This window comes from Herpailurus yagouaroundi, unplaced genomic scaffold (genome assembly GCF_014898765.1).
Source record: "Herpailurus yagouaroundi ecotype Mexico unplaced genomic scaffold, PumYag 206, whole genome shotgun sequence".
Taxonomy (NCBI): Eukaryota; Metazoa; Chordata; class Mammalia; order Carnivora; family Felidae; genus Herpailurus; species Herpailurus yagouaroundi.
The window spans coordinates 142,008-158,414 of NW_024412437.1; the positions used below are offsets into that span (position 1 = coordinate 142,008).

General features: G+C 41.2%; 1 protein-coding gene across 2 annotated transcripts in view; it reads left to right on the top strand.

Moving 5' to 3' along the window:
* The window catches only part of EFCAB3 (EF-hand calcium binding domain 3), a 39,206-nt gene extending 26,899 nt beyond the window's left edge, over positions 1-12,307 (top strand). For both annotated transcript variants that reach the window (XM_040452000.1, XM_040452001.1), the window contains exons 7-10: positions 2,366-2,553; positions 2,901-3,085; positions 9,024-9,146; positions 11,833-12,307. In XM_040452000.1, coding sequence (XP_040307934.1) covers positions 2,366-2,553; positions 2,901-3,085; positions 9,024-9,146; positions 11,833-12,159 — 823 coding nt within the window. In that variant the 3' untranslated portion in view covers positions 12,160-12,307. The remainder of the gene's footprint in view (positions 1-2,365; positions 2,554-2,900; positions 3,086-9,023; positions 9,147-11,832) is intronic.
* The last annotated feature ends 4,100 nt before the right edge of the window (positions 12,308-16,407 follow it).

Below are 16,407 nucleotides of genomic sequence, written 5' to 3' on the forward strand. Positions count from 1 at the left end.
TATTGGTGTTTTGATGATGATGATGATGATGTTGTTGTTGATGATGATGATGGTTGTTACTTATCATATACCTGGTTTCTAAGGAGATGAAGTGTTTGATGTGTAGTGTTTGCATTTAAGGAACTTAAAATATAAATTGAGAGTAAAGCCCTAAGTACGTAGACAACTAAATAATGCCAAATGAGTGGCAAAGATCATTCATGTAGTTTCCTGAGAAAGCCGGTCTTGAGCTGGGTAATGGTAGAATTTGACAGGTGTTCCTGTAGTTGATTACAACGTTTACTAAACATTATGTGCAATTTCTGAGTGTGCACTTTACACGCATTAGCTTTTTCCTGGATTGCTGCCTCCTAACTGGTCTCCCTGTTTGTACCTTTTGGTTCCCCACCCCAGCCTTGCCCACTTCAGTCTATTCTCAACACTCCCTCTATCTAGCTGATGTCTTAATGCCTACAGCACCAAATGATCCTTTTAAAATGTCGGATCATGTCAGTCCTCTGCTCAAAATCTTCAGCCAATGGGGCATCTGGGTGGCTCAGTCAGTTAAGCATTCAACTCTTGGTTCAGTTCAGGCCATGATTTCGTGGTTTCATGAAATCCCTGCATCAGGCTCAGCACTGACCGTGCAGAGTCTGCTTAGAATTCTCTCTCTCCCTCTCTCTCTCTGCCCTTCTCCCACTTGCGCTGTCTCTCTCTCAAAATAAACTTAAAAACATAAAATATTATTTTAAAAAACCTTCAAAACCCTTCCATTTCCCTCTGAGTATGAGTCTTAGACTGTATGTGACTTATTGGTCTTCTAGGTGACCTGCCCTCACTTTTGACCTCTTTGACTTTGTCTCCTGTTACTCTGCTCCATTCAAGCTAGCACCCTTGCTGTTCCTCAAATACACCAGACATGCTCCTGCCTCAAGACCTTTAAATTACACTAAGAGAAATGAGCATTATATATTTTCAGAGGAGGATAAGAACATTGTGGATAGTTGGGCTCAAGGTTAAGGAAGGAATTATCTGATTATAAACCAGACTGCTATGGCACCTGTGTGGCTCAGTCCATTGAGCATCTGACTCTGGATTTTGGCTCAGGTCATGATCCTAGGATCATGGGATAGAGCCCCAAGTTGGGGTCCCCACTGAGCAAGGAGCCTACTTAAGATTCATTCATATGCTCTCTCTCTCTCTCCCTCTCTCTCTCTCTCTCTCCCCTCCCCTTTCCCCCTGTCCGCTGATCACACACTCTTTCTTTCAAATAAAATAAAATAAAATAAAATAAAATAAAATAAAATAAAATAAAATAAAATTTATAAACCAGACTCTAAGCAGAACGCTATTGGCACATCTACCCAACCACTGCTGCAGCTCCAACATTTAGAATGAGTTCTTTCCCTCTTTCTGAGAGGAAAAAAAAAAAGGTTGCCTGTCATCATCCCAGAAAGCAATGAAGCTTCCCATTGCTGTAACAGAAAAACCTGCCTGTGTAATGATAAGCAAGGTCTTGCATTTCGTCCTCTGAGACAGTAAGCAGTGACGGTCCTCTGCTCCGCAAACTGAGAAGCGAGGTCTCCCACATTGGTACTGAAGCCCCACTATACCAAGTCCTCCCCCACCGCCCACAGCTCCAGAGAGACATCCACTGTTCCAGCTGCAAGAGGGAATCTGATCTGCAATGAATGTTTAAGGCATGCATGTTTGTAAATCAGATGTCTATACCTTTGGGGATGTTTGTGCTGTGAATGAGAGTCCCTTAGCATATCTTAAAGTATTTATAAACTAAAATGCACAGTAACAGATCTCCTAAATCCGTTGATACACATGTGCATGCATACACACACACACAACTCAAAGAAATGCAACCAATAGTAATTTACTGAATAGTAAGATTATTGGTGACACTTCCTTTTTATACTCTTCTGCATTTTCCAAATTCTCTGCAATAAGGATTTCTTTTAATTAAAAGAAAGTTGCATTTTAAAACTCAACACAAAGTAATATAATGGTAGGCATGATTAATGTTTGTATTCAAGCTGGTACCACTCAAGGCTTTGTCAGGGATCACTATCGATAGGTATTTTTCTAGACAAGACTTGAGGTTTGGGGGGAGGAGGAAGGAAGCCAAAGCCCAGAAACTAGAAATATAAGCTAGCCAAATGGCCTGGGGAAAGTATTAGTAGATATTCTATGAATGTCACAAAATTAAGCACTCAATAAATGATATTGAATGAATATATAAATTAAGTTTAAAATAAATGGATTCAGCCAATACCTTGCAGCTGGACTTTTTTTCCTTTTGTCCAACACTTAGGCAGTTTTTCAGTAGGACTATACAGCACTTTTTATTCTTTTTTCAATTACTTTTTTTTTTTAGCTATTTCCAAAGAAAATTCCAGGAAACAGGAATGTTATGGAATCCCTACACTATGGCTTATGAAAAAAGGAGATTTAAGCAAGACATATGCACCCCTCCCAGCTCAAGCACAGCTGCCTTTGCCAATGCTGCCCGGACTGCAATAATGAAAGAAAAGGATTTATTTAAATTTCTTGAAGAGCTCAAGAGTAAGAGCCATTTGTCCTCTCCCCACTGTTGCAAAGGATTTATTTGTAGATTACTGGTCAGAAATAAATACTAGAGGTCAAGTGCTATAGAAACAGGACCACAGCCTATTCTGTCTGGTCTATGTCACACAGGTATCATTGGAAAGCATATCTGCATCTGAACCTGAGTCCTCATGATTCAGGTGAAGCCTAGAGTCTGGGGGCGGAGGAGAGGGCAGGAGAGTGAAGAGTGGGGGTCACAGCCACTGAGAAGACTAGACAAAGAGCAAAATAGGCACTACATGTATGTCTTTTATGTGAATTTCCTCTTACACGGTTCATAATATCATTTTTGTTTTTATCTTTAGGGTGCAATCCTCCTTCAGATAGCCCATATTCAAAAATACCCATCTTTCCATTGTTTCCTAATGTGGATGGGGTGGTGATGGGAAAGCCATTCAAAGACATGCAGAAATTAGAAATGCTAAGGAGAAAGGAGCCTCTGAACTTCTTTGAGAACTATTTTTTCCATAAAAGAGACTGGAAAGCACAGGTAAGATTTCAATTATTAATTAATTCAAATTAATATTAGTTAAACATTAGTTAATTCAAATACTTAAGTTTCTAAGTTCTAACTTAACAGAACTAATAACATGTTTTTTAATGACAAACGTTTTCAGTCATTGTATTTTTTTTATTTTTTTTAGTGTTTATTCATTTTTGAGAGAGAGCAGGGGAGGGGCAGAAGTGGGGGGGTGGGGGACAGAGGATCTGAAGCAGGCCCTGTGCTGACAGCAGAGAGCCCGATGTGGGGCTTGAACTCATGAACCATGAGATCATGACCTGAGCTGAAGTCAGACGCCCAACCAACTGGGCCACCGGGTGCCCCTTTTTAATAGATATTAATTCTGCTACTTCAAGATCAAAAATTTCCGCATGGCCCAAAATAATCACATTTGCAACTCGTACACAAAGGGCTAACTCCTTTAATACATCAAAGAGCTTCAAATTGATTAGAAAGAAACTAACTTGTATAAAAATAAGCAAAGGATATGAACAGATAGTTCTCAGCAGTGTGAAAAGATATTCAATCCCATTCTTCATAAAAGATCCAAATCAAAACCACCCTGAAAGTGGTAATGCAGGGGCGCCTGGGTGGCTCAGTTGGTTGAGTGTCCGACTTCAGCTCAGGTCACGATCTCACGGTTCGTGAGTTCAAGCCCCGCGTCGGGCTCTGGGCTGATGGCTCAGAGCCTGGAACCTGCTTCCGAGTCTGTGTCTCCCTCTCTCTCTGCTTCTCCCCCGTTCATGCTCTGTCTCTCTCTGTCTCAAAAATAAATAAACTTTTGGGGCACCTGGGTGGCTCAGTCGGTTGAGCTTCCGACTTCAGCTCAGGTCACGATCTCACGGTCCGTGAGTTCGAGCCCCGCATCAGGCTCTGGGCTGATGGCTCAGAGCCTGGACCCTGCTTCGGATTCTGTGTCTCCTTCTCTCTCTGCCCCTCCCCCATTCATGCTCTGTCTCTCTCTGTCTCAAAAATAAATAAAAATGTTAAAAAAAAATTTTTTTTTAAATAAACTTTAAAAAAAATTTAAGGGGCGCCTGGGTGGCGCAGTCAGTTAAGCGTCCGACTTCAGCCAGGTCACGATCTCGCGGTCCGTGAGTTCGAGCCCCGCGTCGGGCTCTGGGCTGATGGCTCAGAGCCTGGAGCCTGTTTCCGGTTCTGTGTCTCCCTCTCTCTCTGCCCCTTCCCCGTTCATGCTCTGTCTCTCTCTGTCCCAAAAAAATAAATAAACGTTGAAAAAAAAATTTTTTTTTAATTTTAAAAAAAATATTAAAAAAAAAGAAAGTGGTAATACAGAAAGATAGTATCTTTCCATATTAGACTGACCAAGATCAAAAGGTTGAAAAATACATGGGGTACTCATAAATTGCAGATAGTTTATATTGGTTCAACCTCCACAGAGGAAATTTGGTAACACCTACCAAAGTGACAGACCTCACACCTGTGGATTATGAGTGAGGAACAATTTCTCCACTGCCCTCTTAGGGTCTTTCGGCTGAGCCTGAGAATTAAATTGACATAAGACAGATCAACAGAAAAGCATACACATTTTTAAAATTTTACAGGTACGTGGGAGTCCCCACAGAAAACAAAGACTCAAAGTAGCAGAGTCCAACACTTGTGTGCTAAATTGGCCAAAGAGTTGTAAATAGGGTGAAAAAACATGTCCAGGCAAAGGGACTTGGCCTAGGGTAGTTAATTGGGTGTTTAGAAGACAAAGGTTAGTTTAACACGATTTGTACAGATTTCTGCCAGCCTCAACTCCCCATTCCCAGTGATAAGAATGTTACTTTCCTCCTGGTATAAAGAGAGCATCTTCCTTATGGGGCGTTGATCTCCTGCATTCAGGAAGGAAGAGGAGAGAGATCAGAGTGCTCTTCGTAACACCCGCTGTTTTCCAAGTCCCTTTAACTCAAAATATTCCTTTTGCCAAAGTCACATATTTGGGGTGGCATATTCAGCCACCTTCATGACCTAGCATCTCACCCCGAGGATACTATCTGGGATACACTTGTTCCAAATGCCACCCATACAGGGCAACTCATTACATGGTTGTTTATACTAGCAAACGGTTGGGGAAATAACTAAATGACCATTTACTAGATTAACTCTATTACCGGGTTAACTATTTACTAGGTTAACTACTGCTGTATTTACTAGGTTAAATAACTAGGGGACTAGTTAAATTACACTTTATCCTTACCATGAAATATTCTGCAGCCATTTTTTAAAAAATTATTTATTTTTGGGAGAGAAAGAGAGCAAGAGAGCGAGAGACACAGAGAGAGAGAGAGCACGACCAGGGGAGGGGCAGAGAGAGGGACACAGAGAATCCGAAACAGAGAGCCCCATGTGCAGCTCGAACCCACAAACTGGGAGATCATGACCTGAGCTGAAGTCGGATGCTTAACTGACTGGGCCACCCAGGTGCCCCCTGCAGACATTTTAATGACTTAAGAAACGCTTTGTGTGATGATGTAAAAGATCTCCAAAAGGAAAGGGATATGAAACAGTATGTGTAATACACTGCTATTTGTATAAAAAGGAGAAAAATAAATAAATACAAAGTATGTACATATACTTTTTCCTTGTAAAATGTTCTGGAAGGAAATCCAAGAGAATAGTAACATTGGTTGCCTGCAGACAGAGAAAGCAAGGGGCTGGGAGACAGAAGAGGCAAGGAGATCAGTGTATATTCACCATACTCTGATTTTTGAAGCATATGTATGTTTTACACTCCTAAAGATTGGAAATAAAAAAGAATTAACTGTTTTGGGGAGTACTAAACAAGAGCTAAAATACTCTACAGCACAGTGACATGGGAGATGAGAAGGGTGGTGCTCAGAATTAAAGCTTCCTAAGTTCATTTTATTGTTTGAGTAGAGACTTAGGATACTAGTCAAATCTATAATTTGTTAAATTAATTATGAGTGTTGGGGCACCTCTGTGGCTCAGTCAGGTAAGCGTTGAACTCTTGGCTTCAGCTCAGGTCATGATCTCCCAGTCGTGAGATGGAGTCCCACATGTGGTTCCACACTGCGTATAGAGCCTGCTTAAGATTCTCTCCCATTCTCTCTCTCTCTCTCTCTCTCTCTCTCTCTCTCTCTCTCTCTCTCTTCCCTGATTCTCTCCTGCTCATGCTGCCTCAAAAATAAAATTGAGTGTTAAAAATGTGAGGATAATCACTAAAATGAATCATAAATAAGTTAATGAATAATCATTAAAATGAATAATTGTCAAATAGAAGGAAAAAAGAATAAGAAAAAAGAGAAAACATGGGATAATAGAAAATGCAAAACAAAATAGGCAGATGGGGTGCCTGGGTGGCTCAGTCAGTTAAACATCTGACTTTTAGCTCAGGTCATGATCTCGTGGTTTGTGAGTTCCAGCCCCATGTTGGGCTCTGTGCTGACAGCTCAGAGACTGGAGCCTGCTTTCGATTCTGTGTCTGTCTCTCTCTGCCCCTCCCCCGCTCGTGCTCTGTCTCTCTCTCTCAAAATTAAATAAATATTTTTAAAAATTTTTTAAAATAGAAAAATCCAAGTCTGTCAGCAATCACAACAAAAGATTAAACACACTAGTTTAAAAAAACAAGGATGAAAAAGAAAAATACATAGACAACGGATCATCTTTCAAGTTTAAAATAAAAAAGGACACTGAGACTGATTTTTAATAATTCTCAGATATATGTTCTCTAAAGGAGACACACCTAAAATACAACACAGAAAGTTTGAAAGTAAAAAGACTGAAAAAGATAAATCAGGCAAATACAAATCAAAGAGAGCTGGTATCAATATATTAGCATAGGAAAAGTAAAATTTAAGGAAAACATAGCTAAAGATAAAGATGCTATTTAATTACTTTTAAAAATCTTCAGAAAGATATAACTATCCTGAACCTGTGTGTACCTAGCAAACTGACAGATAACAGTTTACAGAATTGTAAGGACTAACTTTAGACTTTTTAAAGGCACTATGCATGCTAAAAAAGTGAATAGGCAAACCCATAATCACAGTGGGAGATATTTATCATGCATCTCCAGAAACTGATAAAGCAGACCAAAAGAAAAGAAAAGAAAAGAAAAGAAAAGAAAAGAAAGAAGGAAGGAATGAAGGAGAGAAAGAAAAGAGAGAAAGAAAAGAAAAAATAAAATAGGAAGGAAGGAAAGAAAGAAGAAAGAAAAGAAAGAAGGGAGATATTTATCATGCATCTCCAGAAACTGATAAAAACAGACCAAAAGAAAGAGAGGAAAGAAGAAAATAAAGAAAAGAAAAGAAAAGAAAAGAAAAGAAAAAGAAAGAAAAAAAGAAAGAAAGAAAGAAAGAAAGAAAGAAAGAAAGAAAGAAAGAAGAAAGAGGAAGAAGGAAGAAGAAGAAAGAAGAAGAAATCAACTCATCTTACAAAAAACTCTTATCTGTTAAGGAAGAGAGACATGGAACTAAAGCTTAATATAGAATCAGAATCTAGAAAAAAGTTGTTTCCGGACATGGGGAACTTGAGCACATTAGTAGCCAGGAGGAAGAGCCCTTAGAGCTGTGGTTCTCAATCCTGGCTGCACAACGGAATCACCAAGGAGAGCTTTTAACAGCCCTGTGCCCAGGCCACAACCCTAACCAATTAAATCAGATCTCGGGATGGGGCTTAAGCTTCAGCATTTTTTTAAAGTTCCAACATGCAGCCAAAGCTGACAACCACTGCCCGAGGCAGAGAAACTGAAGTTGTAGGAGAGGGGCAAGACTGGTTATGCCATTTGTGGAGCCCAGTGCAAAATGGAAATGTGGAGCCCCCTTTTCCAAAAATCACTAAGAATTTAAAGACAGCAACAGCAGAACAATAAACCAAACGCAGGGCCCTTCTAAGTACGTGGTCCTGTGTGATTGTACAGATCACACACCCACGAAGCCAGCTCTGGAACAAGGGAAATTGAAGGGAAATGGTCCAGGGAGCAAATAAATATTCGGGAAAAACTCTCACATCGAAGAGGCAAAGAGGAAAAATCAGGCTACAAGATGGAGAAATCCTAAGGTGGAAAGAAGAGTGAAAAGAATGTATATTAGGCAGCCCTGGAGAGACAAGATCGGTAGCTGAGGGAGTGTGCAGACCTGGTTTCCCAGCAGCCACTAAGAGGACTGCTCTGAGGGCTGTAAGAGAGTTAACGGCAAATGAAGAAAAGTAATGGCAGGCGGTACAACGGGCCTGAATGAGACTGGGTAATACACGTCTTCAAAGAAATCAATGAGCATATTTACGTGATTTCTGCCAGCATTGTTCAGCAGCCCAGGAGCAGGGAAAATGGATGGCTGGCTCCCCATGGGAAGTTTGGAAGTACTGTAGGTTGTCATCTGTGGAGGGCACCATCTTCATTTTCAGAGCTTGGTGATGGCTTCGGAAATTTGGTGAAAGTAGAGTTGGCTCCTCTCTACCTTCCATATCCATTCCACACATAAGCCATCTCTTCTTGTTTTAATGTTTATTTACTTATTTTTGAGAGAGAGAGAGAGAGAGAGAGAGCACGTGTGTGTGTGTGTGAGCGAGGGGCAGAGAGAGAGAGGGAGACAGAGAATCCAAGCAGGCTCTGCGCTCAGCACAGAGCCCCATGCGGGGTTCGAACTCACTCAGTGTGAGATCATGACGTGAGGTGAAATCAAGAGTCGGGCGCTTAACCAACTGAGCCACCCCGGAGCCCCATCTTCTGGTCTGTACTTCTGAGTAGGCTTCATCATTATGAAAGAAAATTTGCTAAATGCTCATTTACACATGGCACCATACCCTGTAGCCCAAAACAACTGACAAGTGGCTTAGCAATTACCTTCTGTATCATACACAAACCCCTTCATAATGCAATGTATTTCTCCTTATTATGTCTATGTTGTATAATTCAACCCAAAAGATATCACTAACCTTCTTTTTTTTAATGTGTATAAAGGCAGCAAATATAAAGCCTATTGACCCCGTCTCAGGCTGTCCTACTGACATCCTGGCCATTGACCAAATGCTCAAAAAGAAGCAGAATTGGACAGTGACTGATGCGGCAGCTATTAAACAGCCCGTGAGTATTCACTGTTGGCACCTTCTCAGAAAGCACTGATGAGAATATTTTCCATTTCAATACTACAACCATAAACCCCAACGTTATTTTTTCTGCTCTGTGTCTTTAAAACAAGACAAGCTCATTTCTCACTTTTACCCATGGCAATGACGCTTCTTGCTCTGTAATCAAGTGGATTCAAATGTTAACCGTTATAATTCATCCTGCTAATCACCTATGGAACCATACCCAGCATCACTTCTGGGACATTCATTTGTTTCATGCTGGAAATAGCATCTAGGTAAGGCAGCCAGCTGTCACAGTGAGGGGGGTGTACTGAGGGAACCATGATGAGTGAAAGCATCTCGATTACAGCAGCTAAAAGGATAGTTCAAGAGCACTTGCCAGGTGCCAAGCACGGTGCTATATAGGTGCTCCACAAGTACTCTACGGGTACTAATTCATTTACTGATCACAACAGTCCTTCCAGATAGGTGCTGTTATGGTTCTTTGTCATTTTAGAGATAAGCACAGAGAGGTTCACTTGTCTAAAGGCAGAAGGAATAGAGGAATAGAGCCAGAATTAGAAACACGAGCCGTGTGGCTCTGGAATCCACATTTTTAACCATAACTCTGTGCTCCCTGACTACCTTTGTGCCGTGACATCTTAGCAGCTTTTATACTCCACAGAGACAGACTGGGGTACATGTATTTCATGCCGCCTTTCTTCTGCACGTGACACTAATGATCAAGGTCTCCTGGATGGTTTCCACTTCCTTGGCCTTTACAGTACTGCATCTTGCAGCTCTGTGTCCCTTCCTCTCGCTTTTCTTTCCTGAATGTTCATCCCTTCAGTCTTGATGGTTCTTCGTTTTCCTACTGCTCTTCCCATTATAGGCACTCGTCCGGTCATTTGTTCAGTAAATATTTATACATTATTAACAAAGTTCTAGGTTTACGGGATACCACGGGGGAGGAAAAAAACAGAGTTCCTGCCCTCCATGAGCTTGGAGTGAGGGTGAGAAGGAAATAAACAGTAGTAGTACATGGGGATAAGTGAAACAACAGGTGAGGTCGGCACTGGACGCCACAAGAACACAAAGGAGTGGGCTCCCGACCTCTGTCTCATCATGGCACATACTCATGCTGGAATAAATGGAGGCTCCTTATAGCCGGAGGCCTCCAACCCAGAGTACCGGCTGCCCCAAGGGCTAAGGAGCTTGAGGAAGGCAGTCAATTGGCATACCTGTAAACCAGTCACAACAGAACTTTGGGGATCTCTGCGTTAAGTGAAGGAAAAGCCAGCGCAAGCATTCTTTGCACTATCTCAATCTACCCTTCTTGTTTCAGCTGCCACCTACACACAGATAACTCTTAAATCTGTCTCTAGCCTAGACTTCTTTCCAGTACTTTCACCTTAGCTCATTGGCTGCCTGATGAACATTTTTACCTCACTGTCTCAGCCTATCTAACTCTACCAGTCCAAACCAAACTCATCATCTGCATCAAACGGGCTCTTCCTTGGGGATTCTGTATGTCAGCTGCTGATACCACCCTCTACCCAGTCAATGAAACTAGAAGGCCAGAAGTCACCCTTAATTTGTGAATTGTCCTCACTCCTCACATCCACCTACAACCAAATCTGGCTACTCTTGTTCTCCTGAAAATTTTTCAAATCTGTCTCCTTCATCCCATCCTATCACTACTGCCTTCACTAGGCCCTCATTAGGTCTTGCCTGGACCCCCCAACCTCCTATCCCTACCTCACAGCTGCTCCCCTCCACCCACTCTCCACACAGCTGCTCATGATCTAACATAAAGATCCAGCTCTGCCCCTGTCCTGCTTAAGAACGAATGCTTCCCTCTCAACAATGGCAGGATTTTTCAACTCTATTTTCTGCTCCACACTCTGAGAGACTTATCTCCCTTCCGTCAGAAACAGGTGGTAATTGTGGTACCTGACTGGCTCAGTCGGTGGAGTGTGCCACTCTTGATCTCAGGGTTTAAGTTTGAGCCCCACATTAGGTGGAGAAATTACTAAGAAGGGGAGGGGAGGGGAGGGGAGGGGAGGGAAGGGGAGGGGAGGGAAGGGAGAGTGGCTCACTACAGCATGATTTTCACTGAGGAAAGGGCTCTCCCAACCTCCCTGAGATCAAGTCTAAGGGCCAGTACAGCACAGTGCTTTGCCTGCCTCATCTCCTTCACTCCTTCCCTCCCACTTTCAAAACCTGACACTTTAGCGACACCAACGTGGTTGTGCCTCTACCAATTCCAGAGGCCTTTGTTCCTTTGTTTCTGCTATCTCCTGTCCCTGAAACTCCTTCCCATCACCAGTGACTCTCTCAGTCTGGCCAAACCCTTGAGGAACTACTCAGCATCTCTCCCTCCCTGTCCTAAGCTGGATTGAGTGCCATCCTTGGCACTCCTATTATATCCAGAGCCTGTCTCCATCCCCCATTTCCTCCTTGTTTTAGTCCATTGTGTTTTTAATATTCTCATAACATTTCTTCTCTCATTATTCCCAAATCATACATTTCGATTGTCCATCAACTCCTAACTTGCGTGTCCTCAAAAGGTCCTACCAATGTGTAAACTCAGTGATGTTCAACCAGCCTGGGAATGTAACTCTTAGGATATCTAGAATTGTGGTCCATAAGTCAAAGATATGTTAAGGTAACTACTGCCAACTTCTGCTCTCTCACTGCAGGTGAAGAGAGCTATAGATACCTATAACTTGGGAATTGCCCTGGAGCACCGGAAAGACATGCTAAACCTCTGGCAGAAGATCCGAGGGGATTTGATTGGAATAGACACTAAAAATGAGTCCTTTTATGATACCTTTTCTACTTACACATGGTCCTGGAATGTTTGCCAAGAATTACTTTCACCAAAGGACTTAAGGTTATATGATGCCTACATGAATAGGCATACCTTCCACAACTCTGTATTCTCTTCTTCCTCGGATATCAGTGAATGTGACACAGACACAGGAAGAAAACGAAAACGGAAAGGTTTCAAAGGGTTTCGACGATGAGATTTCTACATTTTCTAAACAGCTCACTGCAAACTACTTTTTCATAGATATCAAAATTGTGGTTTCTTGCTTTTGTCTAGTACATTCTTAGCAGCTGGAAATGTTGACATCTTTTGAATTCTGACCAGTAAAAATGTTTAAGTCATAATGTGGTTTCCCTTTCCTAATTCTTACCTAGTAAACAGAGGTCATGTGGTTTTTTTCCCCAGCAAACAACTGCACTCTGCTGCCCCCACCTGGCTCAAAACGGCCTGGGCACGAGGAGAAAACCTGAGATGTGCGCTTACCTTAAGGGCCTCTGTGAGCCCCTAGGGGCTCTCCCTGTAACGTGCCTCTTAGTTTATGTGACTGTAAGTGGCACTAGGTTTTTGATTATTTGTAAAAGAGGCCAAAGACAGCAGATGACAATGATCCTTCAGTTCCAGGGAATAATATCACCATCTCCCAGGGAATCTTGATTAAATTTGGGTGTTCCTAAGGCTCCTTAGCCACACATCTTCAGGCTGATCTCTTGGATACCTTTTAAAAAGGGATGTTGTTTTCAGGGCATCTGGGTGGCTCAGTCGGTTAAGCACCCGACTTCGGCTCAGGTCATGATCTCACGGTTCTTGGGTTCAAGCAGCACGTCGGGCTCTGTGCTGACTGCTCAGTGCCTGGAGCCTGCTTCAGATTCTGTGCCTCCCTCTCTCTCTGCCCTTCCTCTGCTTATGCTCTGTCTCTCTCTCTGAGAAATAAATAAACATAAATTTTTTTTTAAAGTTTATCTCATCCATTACACTTGTTCTTTAATGCATTTAATAAAGATGCACATATGTAACTATATTACACGTTTGGTAGTTATAATTTTTATTGTGGAAAACTACACACAAAATTTACTATTTTAATCACATTTAGGTGTATATCATCCATTACATTATTTTTTCCTGTTAGAAAAAGGAAAAAACATGTTTCACATTGATGGGGACAGTGGCTTATAATATAAAATCATAACATGCCAGAAAAAAGCAATGAAAATAGTGAAGTCTCCTAGAACTGTTTAATGAAACAGTCTTGAAGTAAATTTGTGTTACCTTGAAGAGTCAAAACTGTCTAAATATATTTGCCATTCTTTACAATGTTACGATGTTGAGAAAAAGAAGCTTATTGACAAGTGGCCATGTTTCTTACCTGAAGAATAAGATTTATGGTTTGACAGATTTTTTTCTTTTTTTGGTATGGCTATGACCGTAATAGGCAATCTAAGAGATGTAATTTGGATGCCAAAATTAGAATTCCTGAAATATTTTCTTGGATCAATGAGATAACAGGAAAGAATATTCTTAAGCATATCTGTCCTGGAAAATCTAAAATGTACAGTAACACAGTCTTTCTATCAAATTGTCACATACTGTAGTGACAGTATAAACTGGCATCTTGTCAGTATAGCAATAGGTACTCGGCCATTCATTCAACAATTATTTTTTTAATGTTTATTTTTGAGAGAGCACGTGCAAACAAGAGGGGGAGGGGCAGAGAGAGAGGGACAGAGGATCTGAAACAAGCGCTGTGCTGACAGCAGAGAGCCTGACGCGGGGCTTGAACTCACAAACAGTGAGATCATGAGCCGAAGTCGGATGCTTAACTGACAGGCACCCATTATTCAACATTTACTGAGTTGCATACTATGTGTTGGACCTTGTTCTAGGACCTGGATATAACAGTGAACAAACAGATAAAATGCCCTGACCTCACAGCTTAGTAATCCAGCTAATTATAACCACTGACTCACTACTTCCACTTCTAGACATTATTCCTAAAGAAATAATCATGAATATACAAAATGATTTAGTTACAAGGATGTGTATCGTGTTGGATTTTAAAGTTGCCTAAACGTCCAGTAAGTCATGGTACAGTTCTATAAATTAAAATGATGTTAGAAAAGACCATTCAAACAAAAGAATGATATTACAAGCTATCATCAGGTTATAAAATAGGCTACAACTGCTCAGAGCCATGAGAAGGCTGTATGGGATTGTTCTAGAACCTAAGTATGATTGTAGTTGCACAAAGATAGATTTTTATGAAAACTTATCAAACGGTACACTTAAAATGGGTGAATTTAATTATATGTAAACTATACCTCAATGAAGTTGTAAAATAAGAGGGCATAAAGTGGTTCTGAAACTATTGTAATTTAAAAGTTACTTCTATAAATACATAAGAAAAAAGAAAAGACTGGAAGGTATACACCAGTGTTTTTTTTTTTTTAAACCAAAGTATTTAATGGGTTAAATTAAGGATGGAATGGGGTAGTTTCTTTTTTCTTTTGTCTAAATGTTCTACAATAAACATTTATTTTGCAATAAGAAAAAAAACACAAAAGCCTGTTTAAATTTGTTAAATCAGCTTATTCAATTATCTAGGCCTGCTACATGTTCTGTGAAACTTTAAGGAGAGCAAATCAGGACACCGGGGTCCCTTCCCCCACTTTCAGTTCCAGAGCACATGCTTACACAGGCCGGAATTTCCACTGACTGGAACTTAAAGAAAAGAATGAAATAATTACCCACGTCCCAGGTTGACACCCAAGGCAATGATCCAGACTGAGAGTTGTTAACCTTTCCAGGCTTTGAACCCATGCCACCCAGCTGGAAGAGCTCTTCCAGCTCACCAGCAGAGGGACCCTTAACTCCCCTGAAAAGTTTTGCTTGCTGAAGATACAGTCCAGCGTGAAGTCTGGTAGCACGGAGGACTCAGAGTCACGTCTTCCAAATTTCTGCAGAAAAATAACTTCAGGTGCTTCAAAAGATGGAGAAACATGAGTTGTACAGGTCAACCAAAGATAATTGTACGAAAATTCAGGATACTTTTCTCCCATTTCACCAAAAGGGCCCAAGTTGTTTGCCATTTTAAATGACTAGTTATGGGAATTAATAGAGTAAGTGACTTCAAGTGAAAACAGAGTGAGCTCCCTGCAAGAAACTCTGCAGTGAGAACGTTGATTAGGAGCATGAATAGCTTTTGGTGTGGGGAGAAAAACGAGTGTAGAAGAGACAACAGGATGCCAAGAATACATATAAATCAACCACTATGTCAAACAACTGGCCTCGAGAAACTATAAAAATCCTCGTCACTTGTTTTTTGGAGAGGAGGTCTTGTTCAAAATATTTCAAAAGACCATGAGAATGGCAAAAGTGTTTTCAAATAAAGTACAAATTCTCTACTCTCTTATCTTTTCAATTCACTCACATATTTTTCTTTGTGATTAAGGAGGATTTAGGGCCTGTTCCAGTTTCTTTTCTGAGAAAGATACAGAACCTCTCATAGCTCCCCTCAGTTTTGCGTATGGAAAGAATCTGCAATGAAGGAAACAACTGGGTACCCGTGTGCTGAGTCTAGTAATGCACCATCTAAGTAACTAATTAACGCTTTCCTTATCTTCTTCCAGATGGTAATCATTACTCTCCTGGAACTCTTCTCAACTAACCTTGTGCAGACAGCATGCTTTCTTTCGAGAATCAGTTTGTAGTAATTATCAAAATAGAAATGGAAGGCTGAAAATGTATGAACATAACAAACTATGTGTGTTTGCACTACAATCCCGATTGTGTGAATAAGCTCGGATATGGATAATTCCAAAAAGTATGTGGTTACGAAAATTTTTTTAACTTGTCCTTGGATGGATATTCCATTTGATTAAACAGATAAACCTTGAGCTCTCAGAATTCATTTCATATCCTCCTCCCAGAAAAATCGTTGTGGTTTTTTTTTTTTCATAGCTTTTCACACTACAAAAAGCTGACAATGGAAGCTGGAAAACTGTCAGATTTCCTCTGCCAGCTTGCTACCTTCCTCAAATTCTTCTGACCATAAGCTCCATGGGACTAGCTACCTTTAATTCTCAAAGTGATTTTTCCCGTCTTAAAACTTGAAGGAGGGGTGCCTGGGTGGCTCAGTCATTTAAGCGTGAGACTCTTGATTTCTCCTCAGGTCATGATCTCGCAGTTCAGGAGATCAAGCCCCCCATCAGTCTCTGCACTGACACTGCGGAGCCTGCTTGGGATTCTCTGTCTCCCTCTGCCCCTCCCCCATTCTCTCTCTTTCTCTCTCTCAAAATAAATAAACATTTTTTAAATTTTTGAGGGAAACGGGGGAACCTGCTAGAGGACCCCAGCATAGAGAGGAGGCTCAAGCTTAATTAATGTCTCCCACTTTCTTGCGGGCCCGCAAGACCACTAGGGCCTCCTGGCAAGGGATGGGGAGTAGGAA